Source organism: Choloepus didactylus, chromosome 5, assembly GCF_015220235.1.
Source record: "Choloepus didactylus isolate mChoDid1 chromosome 5, mChoDid1.pri, whole genome shotgun sequence".
In the NCBI taxonomy this organism is placed as follows: domain Eukaryota; kingdom Metazoa; phylum Chordata; class Mammalia; order Pilosa; family Megalonychidae; genus Choloepus; species Choloepus didactylus.
The window spans coordinates 115,791,835-115,806,896 of NC_051311.1; the positions used below are offsets into that span (position 1 = coordinate 115,791,835).

At 36.4% G+C, this 15,062-nt stretch overlaps 1 protein-coding gene across 2 annotated transcripts in view; it reads right to left on the reverse strand.

Annotated features, from left to right (window-relative positions):
• COL28A1 (collagen type XXVIII alpha 1 chain) overlaps nt 1–15,062 on the reverse strand; it is a 228,999-nt gene that overhangs the window by 146,715 nt on the left and 67,222 nt on the right. For both annotated transcript variants that reach the window (XM_037836765.1, XM_037836764.1), the window contains exons 11-13: nt 14,086–14,139; nt 1,516–1,584; nt 230–298 (exon numbers count right to left, since the gene is read on the reverse strand). In XM_037836765.1, the coding sequence (XP_037692693.1) occupies nt 230–298; nt 1,516–1,584; nt 14,086–14,139 (192 nt within the window). The remainder of the gene's footprint in view (nt 1–229; nt 299–1,515; nt 1,585–14,085; nt 14,140–15,062) is intronic.

The window sequence follows — 15,062 nt, forward strand, 5'->3', positions numbered from 1 at the left end:
AACTCCCAGAAAATTTTGACACATGAGACCTCTTATCTTCTTGGGCAAGTTGATTAGTCTTTTGTTTGCCAGTAAGAAAGAGACAGCTGTTCAAATTGTGTATATGTGGCTCTATTTCAGGTGTTGTCAAAAATAAAGTGGCTTAATTTAACTATTTATTCCAAGTAGAAAGAGTACAAGAGAACTGTATTTGTCCTTTTTGTTCCATCTAGAACTTAGTGGTACTTACTGGCTGTCCTGGCTCACCAACTCCAATAGGTCCTGGAGCTCCTGTTCTTCCTTCTTGGCCTCTTTCTCCCTAAGAAAAAGAAATAAAAGAATTAAAGTTTGAGTTTTTAAATGAAGAAATCCTAATTTTTGTATGTCAAAAAGAAAAAAAATTGTGGAATTTTAAAAATCACTCAAGCACACTACTACTCAAAACACAAGAGCAAATAGGTAATGATAAAATAAACAGCATACAATACTATGGGAATTTCAAAAAAGATAAATAGCAAAATAGTCAGGTTTTTCATATTCATAAAGATGGAACAAATTCTAGAGAAGGTGAAACCACATGAATTTAAGTGTAAAAAAATTATCCTTAACTGTCCGTCATCTCTTCTTCTCTAACTACAATGCAGCACTTTCAGCTTCCACAAACTACTGTGTAGTGATTGGCAAGATGGACTGTGTGGCAATTCCTTTTGGTTACTGAGATGGTCAAGCTGACAGTGCTCCTGCTGTTCCATGTCCCCTCACCACCAACTGGAAATGCTGCCCCTTTCTTATCATGGTTCCCTTCCTCTTCTCTCCTTTAAGCTCTGTTTCATACTTTGTCTCCTCCAGAACCTTTCTTCAATAACTCCGCCAAAATAAACTCCATCTTCCCTTAAGTCTCAATGTACTTATTGTCTAAATGCCATACACGGCAACACTTGATTACATTCAAAGTGCACTTTTGGTACTGTTCTCTACTTTGGTCCTGTACCAAAGTCTTATTGTCCCAGCATAGAAAACCCATGTAAAGTAAGCACTTCTGCTCTATTATATGCTGCATGATGTAGAGCACCCGAAGGTGTTGGGTGTTCCAGCCATTCCTAATTCCCTACAAACCATTTTTTTTTTCATTTACTTACTCAATTCTTCTGGGTTCTACTTCCCCATGCCTATTTCATGTGAGCAGGGTTGAAGTTGATGCACTATGTTATTACACTTCCCAATAGCATTTTGCATGTTTACATTTCAAGTCTATGAAAACTCAACAGAACTATATGTACATTGGCGAGAGGGTGGGTATTTGGAGGCAAGCAAGTTTTTCATTCCAACTAATCAAAAATTACATTGCTTTCTCTTTGTGATAATTGCTCCTGACCAGAGCATTGCAGTATCCAAGAATTCAAACTGTAAGTAAATTTGGCAGGCAGCTTCCTTGTGTGTATGAGAGTTTGGCTGAGTAGAGTTCATATCAGAGCTCCCCCAGACTCTACAATAAATCCAATAGTCATCAACGGCCAAAGAGACAAGTATTTTTACCTTCACCCCTTGATGTCCAATACCAGGGGTTCCTGGGGGACCAGAAGGACCAGGAGGACCAGGCTCACCCTAGAAGAAGAAACTGTGATATGTTAGGTTAACTCAACAGTATTTTGAGTGTGTATTCTGTGTGTATATTCACCTTTATTTATAACATTTGGAAATTATCTTTATGGTAGATTATAATTTTTATGGTTAATTTGCTTTTTTTATTAGCGAAGTTATAGGTTTACAGAAAAGTCATGCATAAAATACAGAGTTCCCATATACTGCCCTATTATTAATACTTTGCATTAGTGTGTATTCATAAAAGAACATTTTTATATTGTACTATTAACTATAGTCCATCATTTACAATAAGGTTCACTGTGTTGTACAGTCCTATGCTGTTTTTTAAATTTTTTTACTAGTTACATATACAACCTAAAATTTCCCTTTTTAACAACATTCACAAATATGATTCATTGCTGTTAATTACACTCACAGTGTTGTTCTACCATCACCACCATCCATTACCAAAACTTTACAGTCAACCCAAATAGAAACTCTACAACACAAGCATTAACTCACCATTCCCTACTCCCAACCCAGCCCCTGGTAACCTATATTCCAGATTCTAACTCTTTGAGTTTGCTTATTCTATTTATTTCACATCATTGAGATTATACAATATTCGTCCTTTTGTGTCTGGCTTATTTCACTCAACATGATGTCCTCAAGGTTCATCCATGTGGTCACATGTATCAGAACTTTATTCCTTTTTAGGGCTGAATAATATTCTGCAGTATGTATTTATCACATTTTATTTAACCCCAATAGTATTCATTGAGCAGCTTTTACATGGATAGCATTGGGAGGGGGGCTTTGAGGAAAACAAGAAAACTTAGTACACAGTCTTTGCTCTCAATTGTTTACACTTCAGTTAGCAAGATAAAATAGACCCAGGGTTGACATCTACCAGGAAAGCTAGACACAGTCTATAGGGTTCACGATACTTTTAGGGTTCCACAAAAATGTTTCAATTTTAATTTTTTATGTAAGAATAAAACAAACACAATAATGAACAATAACATATAGTCAAGGCTGGACTATATTTATTTTTATACCAACTCAGTCCTAAAATATAATTTTTAATATTTTTATGGAGGAAGGGGCCTTCAAAGGGATCCACAAATGATCCATAAAAGTTCTAAAACAGCCCTCACTCATTAATTCAGCAAATCTTTGGGTGCTTGTAGCAGACAAATTTTGTTTCCTACCCAATGATCATCATCTCTCCTCTCTGTTAATAGATCTGTTCTCATCCCTTGATCTCAGACAATGTAGCATGAACAATAATCAGTCTAAAGCAAGTCTGGGATCCATTTCCCTTTACCATTGATTAGTCTAGAGGGAGTCATGTGGCTTAGTTCTGACAAATGTGATGTGAAGGACTTTACTTGGGTGCCTTTTCTTTCCTGTGTGGGACACTGGAATGATGCATGGAAATGTGATAGCTATCTTGTATCTGTAAGGCAACAAGCTCTAGGATGAAAAGCCAACAGCTGAAGATGGTAACACAGAAAAAATTAAAAGAGACTGTTTCCTTGATAACATCTCTGAGCTTCTGATCCAGTCCTGGAGGACCTACTTTCAAACATTCTGTTAAGGCAGAAAGTGTTCTTGCGATTTAAGCCGTTAGTCAAGATTTCTGTTATTTGAAGCCAGAAGCATTTCTAATTATTATAGCCTACTGCGACATTATAACACTGGACAAGACCACTGCAACCAAACCCCTACATTTCAGAGTTGAGGAAGCTGTGTCGCAGAGAGGTTACCTGACCTGCCCAAACTCAAATCTCAGTATTACCCAGAGATATGGCTCTTCATTCTCCAGCTTCTGGCCCTGTGGCATGATGATAGGGAGATGGAGAGTGCTATTGTTTTGAATTGCTTTTTTAATATTGCTAACTTTTTTCTGATTACAAAAATAATGCATCTTCATGTAGAAAATTTGCCATAAATATAAAAGTACACATACATAATTAACTACTATTAATTTCTGATGTGTTTCCTTCCAGTTTTTTTCTTCTGTACATATCTGTACCTTTAACTTTTGTTAAGGAAGATTTCTGAATACTCTGTGTTTGAGTTAACAAATGTGTGCTATTTAAAATGTTGGTCAACTTGAAATTTTTCTCTTCATCGTACTAATCAACAGTAAAATGGAACAGAAGTTGAGACTAGCCTCCATCCAGATTGATCGGAACAAAGGAATTTTCACTAATGTTAAATACTCAAATCGCCCCAGGGGCTCATGATTTTGGAGGGGACATCTAGTAACTAGAGCAATGTTCTGTTAATATGGCACAGACATTACTCTAAAGAAGTTTGCTGATTTGGACCAATTGTGAAGAGGAAAAGAGATGAGACAAAAAGAATGGTCAAATTCAAATTAGTTCCCCCCAAAATATGCCCAGGCTCACGATGAATCAAAACAAAGGACTGTCCCCAAATCAGTTGATTGTCAGTGTTTATGATGCTTGGAAATTTGAATGGATTGAATTCAAATGTGCCTACTCTGTCCTTTTGAATAAAAGCCAGTCTGACAGACAAATTAAGTCAAATTTTGCCCTTAAAAATTCTACAGTTATCCTTAATTTTCTATGTAAATTAAATTTGCTGGAGCAGCCAGGTAACTACCATTCTTATCTTACATGTTCTTGGCCATGGAATTTGTCTCTCTTTAAAAATCAGACCGAAAAGTTTGCCCTAAATTTGAAGTTGTTTTTCAATCTCAAAGTTTGAGTGCTAGAGAACACTACATTTCCTAGATATTCCAAATTTTCCCCTCAAAGAAACTTTTCCTTCCAAACTGCTGTGCTCTCCACTCAAATTGGAATACACACTCAAGTTGAAAATAATCACAGCTCCAGTGGACACTGTTTGGGCTCTTCTAGCACACAATGAATTGCTATTAAATATTTAGGGTGTACTCTCCCCATAAACATGAGAACTAGGGCATCAATTTGTCAGAGAAATGGGTTCATATTACAGTGAACCCACTTACTCTTTTTTTTTTTTTGATGGGTTTTTTTTTTTTTATTAAATTCAGTTTTATTGAAATACATTCACACACCATACAATCATCCATGGTATACAATCCACTGTCCACAGTATGATAACATAGTTATGCGTTCATCACCACAATCTATCTCTGAACATTTTCCTTACATCAGAAAGAGCCAGAACAAGAATAAAAAATAAAAGTGAAAAAAGAACACCCAAATCATCCCCTTATCCCACCCCATTTGTCCTTTAGTTTTTATCCCCACTTTTCTACTCATCCATACACTAGGTAAAGGGGGTGTGATCCACAAGGTCTTCACAGTGAACCCATTTACTCTTAACTTACTCTTGGAATAAATTTAATTTTCCCTTTTCAATGATGCAACTTGAAATAATTAAGGACTGACGTAATTATTTTTAAAAGTTGGCATCTCTCTGAAAATATGGCAGTGGCTGATTCTGTTTCACACTGGTGCTCAGCTTGACTGGGCATGTGGGTTGGAATCAGCAACATTGTGGGAAATGTTGGCAGCATTTTGGATTCTCTGGTCCCTGAGAGCTTTCTCCCTGGCAAGTCTCTAAACACACACACACACACAGCATATCCCGTCTGCTGAGAACCATGTATCAGAGTTTGGGGAATGGAAATCATCTACCTTGAAGCCATTGGCTGACATCTCACATGTTCTGGGAGGCACGTCAAACTGTCACTGTCAGCTATCTGATGTCAAATGAGTTAATAAACTCATTTAGAGTAGTTCTGGTAGGCAGATGTGTGTGGACAGCAAAGCTCCTTCCACAAGAGTCACTGGATTGCTAATCATTCTTTCCCTTTAATTAGGTCCAGAACAGAAATAGTACTAAGTCTTTGACATCTCTGAAGGAAAACATTCACATAGTTTGGCAGCTTGGCTCTGATTCTTCATTAAACAGATATTTATAATTAAAATTGTAAAGAGATTTTTCCTCAACACTGAGCAGTTGCAATCTTGTTCAAAATCATTAGCCTGCTAGGAGAACTATGTTATTGTTTTTGGACAAGAAAAGCTGAAATATTCCCCAAGCACAGGATACTTAAAATAATTTATATGAAGCCAAGAATATAGACAGTCTGTTAAGAGAGTTGTGAATTTAAAATAGTTTCTTGTTTAATTACTTATTCTTTACTAGGAATTACAGATGTTCATATATATATATATCTCCCCTGATTTAATTCACTTCAGGTTATAAAGAATTCTATCTGGTTATACATAATGAATTTTTAGTGATTGAAAGCAACATCATGATGTTAAGATATTTTTAGTATAAAAATACTAAATAACCGAAAAGTTGCTGGGGAGATGAAATAAAGCTTGTTTGTGGAGAAAGTTTAAATTTTTCATAGTTCGTATTTGTGCTGTTAAACTACTTCCAAACCCCAGTTGAAATATTAGTTATGTTTAGTAGGTTGACCTTTGAGCCAAACCAAGGATTTAAATAATGACAAAAACAAGTATGTGTTTGAAAAATACTAAATCTTCATTAGGGATTTTCTGTACTAGTAAGAATATTAACATTATAGAAAACATGAGACCCTAAGTTGTGTATATAAAACAGTAAAAAAAAATTTTTCAAGCCCCATGTATTCATTCTCTTAGAAGAAAGTTCAAGCATAATAACACATTTGATTAATTAATGCACAAGAAGATTTTGACAGGTTACAGCAACACTGTCCTGTTTCTCTTTATTACCCGCATATCTTGGAAGAGTAGTCGACATTTCTGGCTGCTGCCCCCTTCTCTCTGGTCCTCCACAAACTGTTTTCATCTCCCCAATGTCTCTATTGAAACTGCTCCCACAAAAGTTTCCAGAGGCCTTGAAACTGCCAAATCAAGTGACTTCCTAGGCTCCTGCCTGTTTAACTAACCTGTCTGTAGTATGATACTGTTGAGCACTCATTCTATTTAAACTTTTATCCATTCATTCATTCAACAAATATTTATTTGTTGCTTATCTTAAATGTGTGTGAATGTGTGTGCATATAATAATTTTTGGTCTCTCGGTTATGATAATGATGTTCCCCTCTCACTAGATCTTCTGCTCTGGATTATTTTTAAACAGTGATGGCCCTGCAAGTATCTGCTCAATTCTCTTACCAATAGCTCATATCTGAAAGAAAGCTAGCAACATTCAAAGGTATAACACATGGGAGCTAAAAAGATGTAAATTTGATTTGCATACTGCCAGCGATTGGATGCACCTACACGTTCCTTACACCATATGTCAAAGGTTGGCAACCTGCCCCCTTGCTGTTTTCATAGAGAATTTTGAAGAAAACAGGATATTGTATAGGGATGTTTACTATGTTTACAATTTTAATTCTAGAGTCCATACATTTAGCTATCCTTTACTCAAATCCCTCATAAACATACTAGCTATTTGAAAAATATCTCCTGTACTTGGGAACCTCAAAAAAGGGGATGGAGGTGAGATGGAGTAAGTTAAGGAAAGCTTTGTAGGGTGTCCAAGAATAGCAGAACTTTGAGATGGGACTAAATGTTTAATTTATCCCCACTAACTTCTCTTGAGGCATAATTTCAGTTTATTCATTTATACCGTGTCCTTTGCTCAAACTGGATGGATGTTTGACTCACTGGAAATTCTTTATTTACCCTGACCAGCTCTGTTTAGGAAACTGCACCAGACTGGTGCTATTTCTCTGTGGGGTTTCTTAACATCTCAGAAGGTAAAATAAACATAAAGTAAGAACAATTCCCATATGTAAAAGGATTCTGAGTTTCTTACACTTCAGTGTAGAGCAAGAAGAAAACACCTAGAAAAAAAACTGCAGGAAATATTACGAACATCCTAAAGTAGAACAATAGAGGGGTTAGAAGAAGGAAGGTAATTCATCTATTAAAATAAATTAATATATAATAAAACATCACAATATTTTTTAATTGTTTGAGGATTAATATATGGCACTTTGCCTTGGGAAAATAAGTGAGAGACATTTCCTAGTGTGATTTTGGTCCTACGACCAAAGTTCTAGAACCAGACACTTCAAAGAGTCACAGGCTGTCTCTTGCACATGCCACAGTGAGCAGGCCCTTCTCCCAGGAGCACAGAGTCTTGGAACAAGAGGATTTGCATGAGATTTGAAAATGAAATACCCTTCAGAAATAACCTCAGAAAGACATCAAGAAATGGCAAAAATTACTTACTATGGGCTTGGCACACTCAGTGTTCTACTGTTTATTTGTTCAAAACTAATGTTGGTAACTTGTTCTGCGATTTGAAATTGCTGCCAATCTTGAGCCCTCCTTTCTAAGTACTAGAAGATCTAGTCTATGCCCAGATGTGATTGCAACCTGAGCCACAACAACGACCTCATGGGGCTCGGCAGAGGGTTCTTGGGGGCTCAGGCTCTACTCCCATGGAGTACCATGCCCTGTCCTCAGTTCCAGTCTCAGTTTGGTCCTAGGAATAAGGTTACTTGGACACTTGGGTGCTTACATTTCTAAGTGATTTGAGAGACCAGTGGGCTGTTCTTCAGGATGCTGCTACATGACCCTCTTGTATGGGAGAGACTGGGTGTTGAGACTTCATTCTGAAAATCATCTACATTTTTTTTCTAAGGCAACAAGGATATCCAGAGCAGAAAAAGAGCTACTCTGAAGTGGAAAATATTAATAAGAGAAATGACTTGAGAAATTTGGCCAGACTCCAATTTTTCCTTGATTTAACTCATGCTATTTTTTCCCTTTTGTTCTTTGGTCACCTTTTCTGCATACCCTTTGATGAAGAACATCCAACCACTATAGCAACAAAAACGTGATTGTAGTTCATGAGAGAGACCATTCATAAATTCAAAAACAAAGGCAGTCCCCAGCTAAAAATTCTCATGGAATCTTTGCAAATGTCGCAAGACTAAAGGTTTCTATTTTAAGGTCCCATAAGAGACATGATATTTGAAAATACACAATTAGCATCACAAGTTTATTTTCCCACATAATTCCTTTCCTTCTTTTCTTGCATTTTCAGATGAGCAATATAATCCAGTTGAAATGCACCTTTCAACAGATTATTGTTCCTAGCCAGATTACACAAGAAGAGGAAATGGATGCAATTTCCATATTATTCAAAAGAAATGAATTTGTCTCAAAGCAAATATCCAGGAAATTCAGCATTCTTTTCCTCACAGGATAAATATCATATGGTGGTTAAGACCAGACTGACTGGGTTTGAATCTTGGCTATATTCCTTATAAGCTGTAAACACTCAGACATGTTGCTTAAACTCTCTGTGCCTTAGTCACATCATCTGTACAATGGAGATGTTATAGTATTAAATGTGTGTTTAGAACTGTACCTGTATATAATAAATACATGATACACAGCTGTTAACTATTATTATAAAATTTCAAAATAAATAATCCTCCTTGTACCTAGATAGAAAATACAGAATTAATGGGTTTTTTTTTACACAAATTACAGTAGCAATATCTTAAAAACATTTTCAAATAAAATGATAATGGATGAAAAAAATAAGTCACTCTATAAACTAATATTATTTCCAGACTGAAGAATAAAATAGTTTCTCAAGTCTTCAAAATTTAGAAGTACATTCTGGGAGGCAAGATGAAATCATTCCCTGGAACCTGACTTTTAAGACAATACACTAATAAATGCATAAAATGAAAAAAATATAGTTAGTGACCAATGTAACATGATCTCTTCCTGACAGATACAAAGAGAAGTAGAAATTATCCAGAATTAGTAATAGCCTTAAAGTAAGAGTCAAGAAACCACTGAATACGTGACCTTAAAGCAGAAATACAAATAGAGGGAAAAGGGGATGTTCACTCCCACCTCACCCCTTCCCCAAGCTCCCCAACACTCTCAAAATGGCAACAACTAGCAAGAACTGACAGAAACATCTTTATCAAAGGTCCAGAAAATTGTTAGAGGACTACAATAACAAGGTGAGAGCCAAATCAAGAAAGAGCTACTTAAAAACAGTAGAATCTCATGACACCCTGGCTGGACTCTTCTCCACCTCTCATTGGCTCAGCACAGAGCTGGCCTACACTTCCAGTACAGATCCCTGATCCTGCCTCTGGAGGCAGCAGAGTAACCCTCATGCACATACTAGGAGCATGTATGTTTGGCCCAATCTGTCTGATGGTAGCCTGAGGGACTCACTATCCCAGAACTTGTCCTGCATGTAGAAGGAAGCTCACAAAGCTCTCCTACAAAACACTGTGGTAGAGCAGTCAACTCATGCTGCCTGAGGCAAGAGATTGCTGGCTGTGGGATATATAGTACAATGCCTAGGACCAGGAGGAAACCGTTTCTTGGGGAAGAAAGGACATTCAGAATTGTGTATATGGGGAATTCCTAGGGCCACACGCACATGATCAAGACAAGACACAGGTGCAGAAAGGATCAGGGAAGCCCCTACACTTGGGCCTGGAGCTATTCTTTAAAACTCATTGTATGGATAAGCTCTGAAGGACAGCACTTGCACAGGTCAATCCACAAAGACTTCAAAAAGTGTTTTTTTTCCCTTCCTCTGTTTTTTTTGTTTTGTTTTGTTTGTTTGTTTTTTATTAGCTCCTGGCATTCATGGAAAGCTCTGTTATATCACTAGCTGGGTACAAACTTAAGGAACAGATGCCTCAGAGTCCAAAATTTCAGTGATAACACATAAAAATATCAAAAAGTCCAGGTTTCAATAAAAGTTTACAAAACATACAAAGAAATGGGAAGTGATGGCTCAGGCATCTAAGATTAAAACATTAGAAACCACTCATTGGGAGGACCAGACCTAGACATTTCAGACAAAGACTTTTAAAAATAGTCCTAAATATGCTCAAAGAGCTAAAGGGAAATATGAACAAAGAACTGAAGGAAATCAGGAAAACGACAGATGAACACAATGAGAATACCAACAGAGAGATGGGAATTGGGAAAAGAAACCAAACAGAGCAGAAGAGCACCATTAACAGAAATTTAAAATTCCCTGGGGCAATGGGGGTCAATAGCAGATTGGAGCCAGCAGAAGAAAGAATCAGTGAACTTGAAGATAAAACAATTGAAATAATTCAGTCTGTCAAGCAAAAGAAGAAAGAATAAAGAAAAATGAACAGGCCTGAGGAAACTGTGGGACAAATGTACCAACATATGCATTGTAGGAGTCCTGGAAAGAGAACAAAGAGAGAAAGGGGAAAGGGGTAGAGATAATATTCAAAGAAATAATGGCTAAAAACTTCCCAAATTTAATGAAAGACATAATATGCATATCCAAAATACTCAATGAACTCCAAACAGGATAAACCCAAATAGACCCATGGCACTGCATATTATAATCAAGCTGTTGAATGTCAAAGAGGAAATTCTGAAAGCCACAAGAGAGAAGCAAAGTGTGTCACACACAAGGGAGCCTCAAGAATAAATGCCAATTTCTCACCAGAAACAATGGACACAAGGAGGCAGGCAATGGGAAGACAAATTTAAAATGCTGAAAGCAAAAAATTGTCAACCAAGAAATTCTATATCCAGTAAAACTGTCTTTCAAATATGAGGGGGAGATTAAGACATCCCAGATAAACAGCTGAGCAAGTTTGTCACCATTAGACCGACCATATAAGACATGCTAAAGAACAGTTCTCCAAGTAGAAAGGAAAAGACAAAAGACAAGAGATTGAAGCTGCATGAAGAAATAAAGACCTCCAGTGAGGGTAACAACATGGGTAAATATCCATGCTGTTGTATTTTTGGTTTGTAATTCTGCTTTTTACTTCCTATAGAATCTAAAAGGCAAATGCATAAAGGTAAGGATAAATTAGTGGTTTTGGCATCATCTTGTATAAGCATCTAATATGTGATAAGAACTACATAAGGGTTGGGGGATGACAGGGTTTAGGAACATAATTTGTTGTATACAATTGAAATTAAATTGGTATCAGGGCAAGATCGTTATAGATTTAAGATGTTAAATTTAAGCACCATGGTTACTACAAAGAAAATATCAGAGAATATGCAAGCTCATAGAGACAGAAATTAGAGTACAGTTGCTGGGGCAGGGGGCAGGATGAATGGTGAGTTAATGCATAATAAGTGTAGGGTTTCTGTTTGGGGAGACAGGAAAATTTTAGTAATGGAAGGTGGTAAGATTACTGCAATACTACAAACGTGATTAATCCCTTTGAATGGTATGCTTAAAAGTGGTTGAGATGGGAAAGTTTATGTTGTATCTATGTTCCTACATTAAAAATAAAAAGGAAGAAAAAGCAACTAAACAATGACAATTAAAGGCAATACATGATCTTGGATGGAATCTAGCAGGTGAGGAAGAAAGACTCAAAGGGACATTATTGGAACATATAAAAAATTAGAATATAGACTGTGACCTTTATATCAATGTTATATTTCTTGAACTTTATAATTTCACTTAAGGTGGTTACATAAATGAATATCCTTGTTCTTAGGAAATGTACAGGCAGTATTAAGTCTTCAAGGAGTATCATGCATACAATCTATCCTCCATTCAGAAAATGGATTGATAGATAAGTAGATAGATAGATAGAATGATAAGGCAAATATGGCAAAAAGTTAAAATTGGTGTATCTGTGTATACAGGAGGAGGGAAGGGGTATGTTGGAGCTCTCTCTATGGGGTTTGTATTATTTTTGCAACTGTCTGTAAATCTGAAAATATTTCAAAATAAACAGTATTACAAAAATACCTAAATGGCCAGGCCATGAAACACAATAAAATTATGACAACTTTTTATGGATCTACCCCTCCACCCACAGACCCAACCACCACCATCACCCAAAGATGCACGCCTTGTACCCATTCCAGTCCTCCAGAGCTGACAGAGCCTGGCTGTGCCTTTGGGTCAGGAAAGCCATTTGAAGCCTAGAGGCTTCATTTCTCATTTCCTAAAACAAAAACTTTGGGCCAGTATGATCTCTAACATTGCCTATGGCTCAAGTATTCTGTACTTCCATTGTTGCAAACCCCATGCGAAGCCCTGATTTTAAGTCTTTTTATCACAAACATGAGAAAATTACCTTCTTAGGTAACAAGAATCCTTAAAAATTGTGTGAACTGTCAAAATGTTTTCCTTGCTGCAGGATTTTACCTATAACCAAAGCATTTTTATGAAAACTTCTACTCCATATTCACAGAGGCCATTTGTTTTTACCCAAGAAAGAATAAATCATGGGCAAGGAATGGAAAAGCCAGTTTCCCCAGATGAAGCTTAAGCACACTCTGGATGAAAAGCCCATTCTGCTTTAATTTGCCCATTAAAAATTGCCTGAGAAATCTCACCTTGTCATTATCTCATTAAAAATACTATATTTAAACAAATTTGGAAGAGAAGTGCAGTCCATACATGCAAACAACAGATAGTTTGGAACAGATGTAAACAGTGACATGCTTGGTGCATGGTTTTTGAGGAGGGCTTTTTATCAAAAGGGAGGTATATTCCCCACAGACCTGAGAGCTGTGCCTTTTCAATGCAATATTACAGACATTACGTAGGCACCCAGAAGGCTGTATTCACATGTAGATTTGGGCTGTAATCTAAACAATCAGACAGATTAAATGTACATGGAAATGATCAGTCTTACTTTTGTAGTTTTATATTATACAATAAACAGTCAAAAGATTTTAAAAAATGCTATACTTATTACAGTCACTCCCTTTCTTCTCTCAAGAAAAATAACACTCAAGTAGCCCAACTGCTCCCCACAACTTAAATTTAATAGCATCCTTAAAAGACTGGCTTTATCTAGGGTCAGTTAGGAAGAGCACCTTCTGCTGTTATTACTGCCACAAATTTCCCAGATCTAAGTTGACACCATTTGTTGGATATTTACTATATATGTGAAATTTAAAAAGCATTGAAAAGAGTTAAAGAGGGAACTAAAATGCATGCTTTCAGCAAATTAATTGTCACTCTGTTTGCAAAACGGAGCCTTAGAACCAGCTCTTTGAAGCTCCTAGCATTTTTTGGTTCTTACTCAACCCCTCCCTATCAGTCTTGCCTGGTTATCTGTGGAATATTACAAGCATGGTACTGATGGTTGAGATGACACCCCCATAATCAAAAAGCTTGATTTCTGTTGGTATGATAGTTATAAATTTCTTTGCCTTATAAACTTTATATTGAAATGGCATTACATGTGGGAAATAGAGTGATTTGAATTGTGCTACTTGTTACTGCTTTTCAGTTTCTCATGAGCCATGAAATGACTAAATGGCAGGAGTGAGCAGGAAACAGAGCTAAGATTTTACATAATAATATATATTTAATAATATCCCCTGAATAATACATAATAATAAATACTAAGGCTACGCCACTGATTTATTGCATGTATTTGAACACGATTCTGTGTACACATCTGTAGATACATTTCCAAAGATACTTCCTCAAAGAGTCCATTGGTTTCTACCTGAGAAACATGCCTTATCCTAGCTCACTAGGGGAAAGGCATTCTGCCTAACTTTAATCAATGGATAACATTACCTTATTGCCTTGAAATCCCTTTGGGCCTGGATTCCCTGGAGGTCCACTAATACCCTATTCCAAAATGAAAATCAAGAATTAGTTCTATGTACAAAAGGCAAACCAGGAATGAATCATCATTTAGGATTTCTAGGGACCATGGGTTATGAGTCATATTATATTTCAGAGTTAAACTAAAATTGCATGAGATTGAAAAATTGGATGAGATAATATTTCTTGTGTCAAACAAGCAGCTTCTAAAATAGCACTTAAACTGAGAATGAACATTTATCAATGAAGTTTTTATTTTCTAAAGTTTGTGTCTTCCAACCTTATGCCTGTGCTGGACCCAATTATTTTAAAAAAGTTTTCCTATTAAACTTTTTTTTTTTAATATCTCAGGCACCTATATTTTGAATGTTAGAGCTTCCAATGATCCTGTGATAACTGGAGTTACTGCTCTGTCCTGAAACAATTCTAGGCCAAAGCAAAGGAGTTGATGGTTAACTAGGTGCTGTCTAGGAAATCTTGAGTAAAAGAAAAATTTTCAGTAGATTTTTAAAAATATTGAAATTAACTCTTCATCTCTCCACCCTCCCACCCCCCCCACCCCCATTTTAGAAGAGACAAGACTCCAGACTAGGAAAAAAAAGATCCAAAATTATCCATGGGATAGAAAATAAGTGCCTCAAAGTATCATTCCATATTATTAAGCATTTACTACTTGTAGTGATGGATCAGTAAAAAATACTGTAATTTAGATCAAATGCTTAGCTCTTCCAACTATGTTACAGTGGTGGTACAAAATAGTTACTTCCTGCTTTTAACTACTTTGAACTTTATCCTGCATTTAACTACTTTGAACTTTATCTGTCTTCCCAGACACCAAATTTTTAACTTTTGTCCCTTCATCTACTCCTGAGGTAGACTGACCTGCTGATGCCTATCTTCAGAAAGCCTGAATCAATTTGTCAAAATATTAGGTCAGTGTTTCCAAA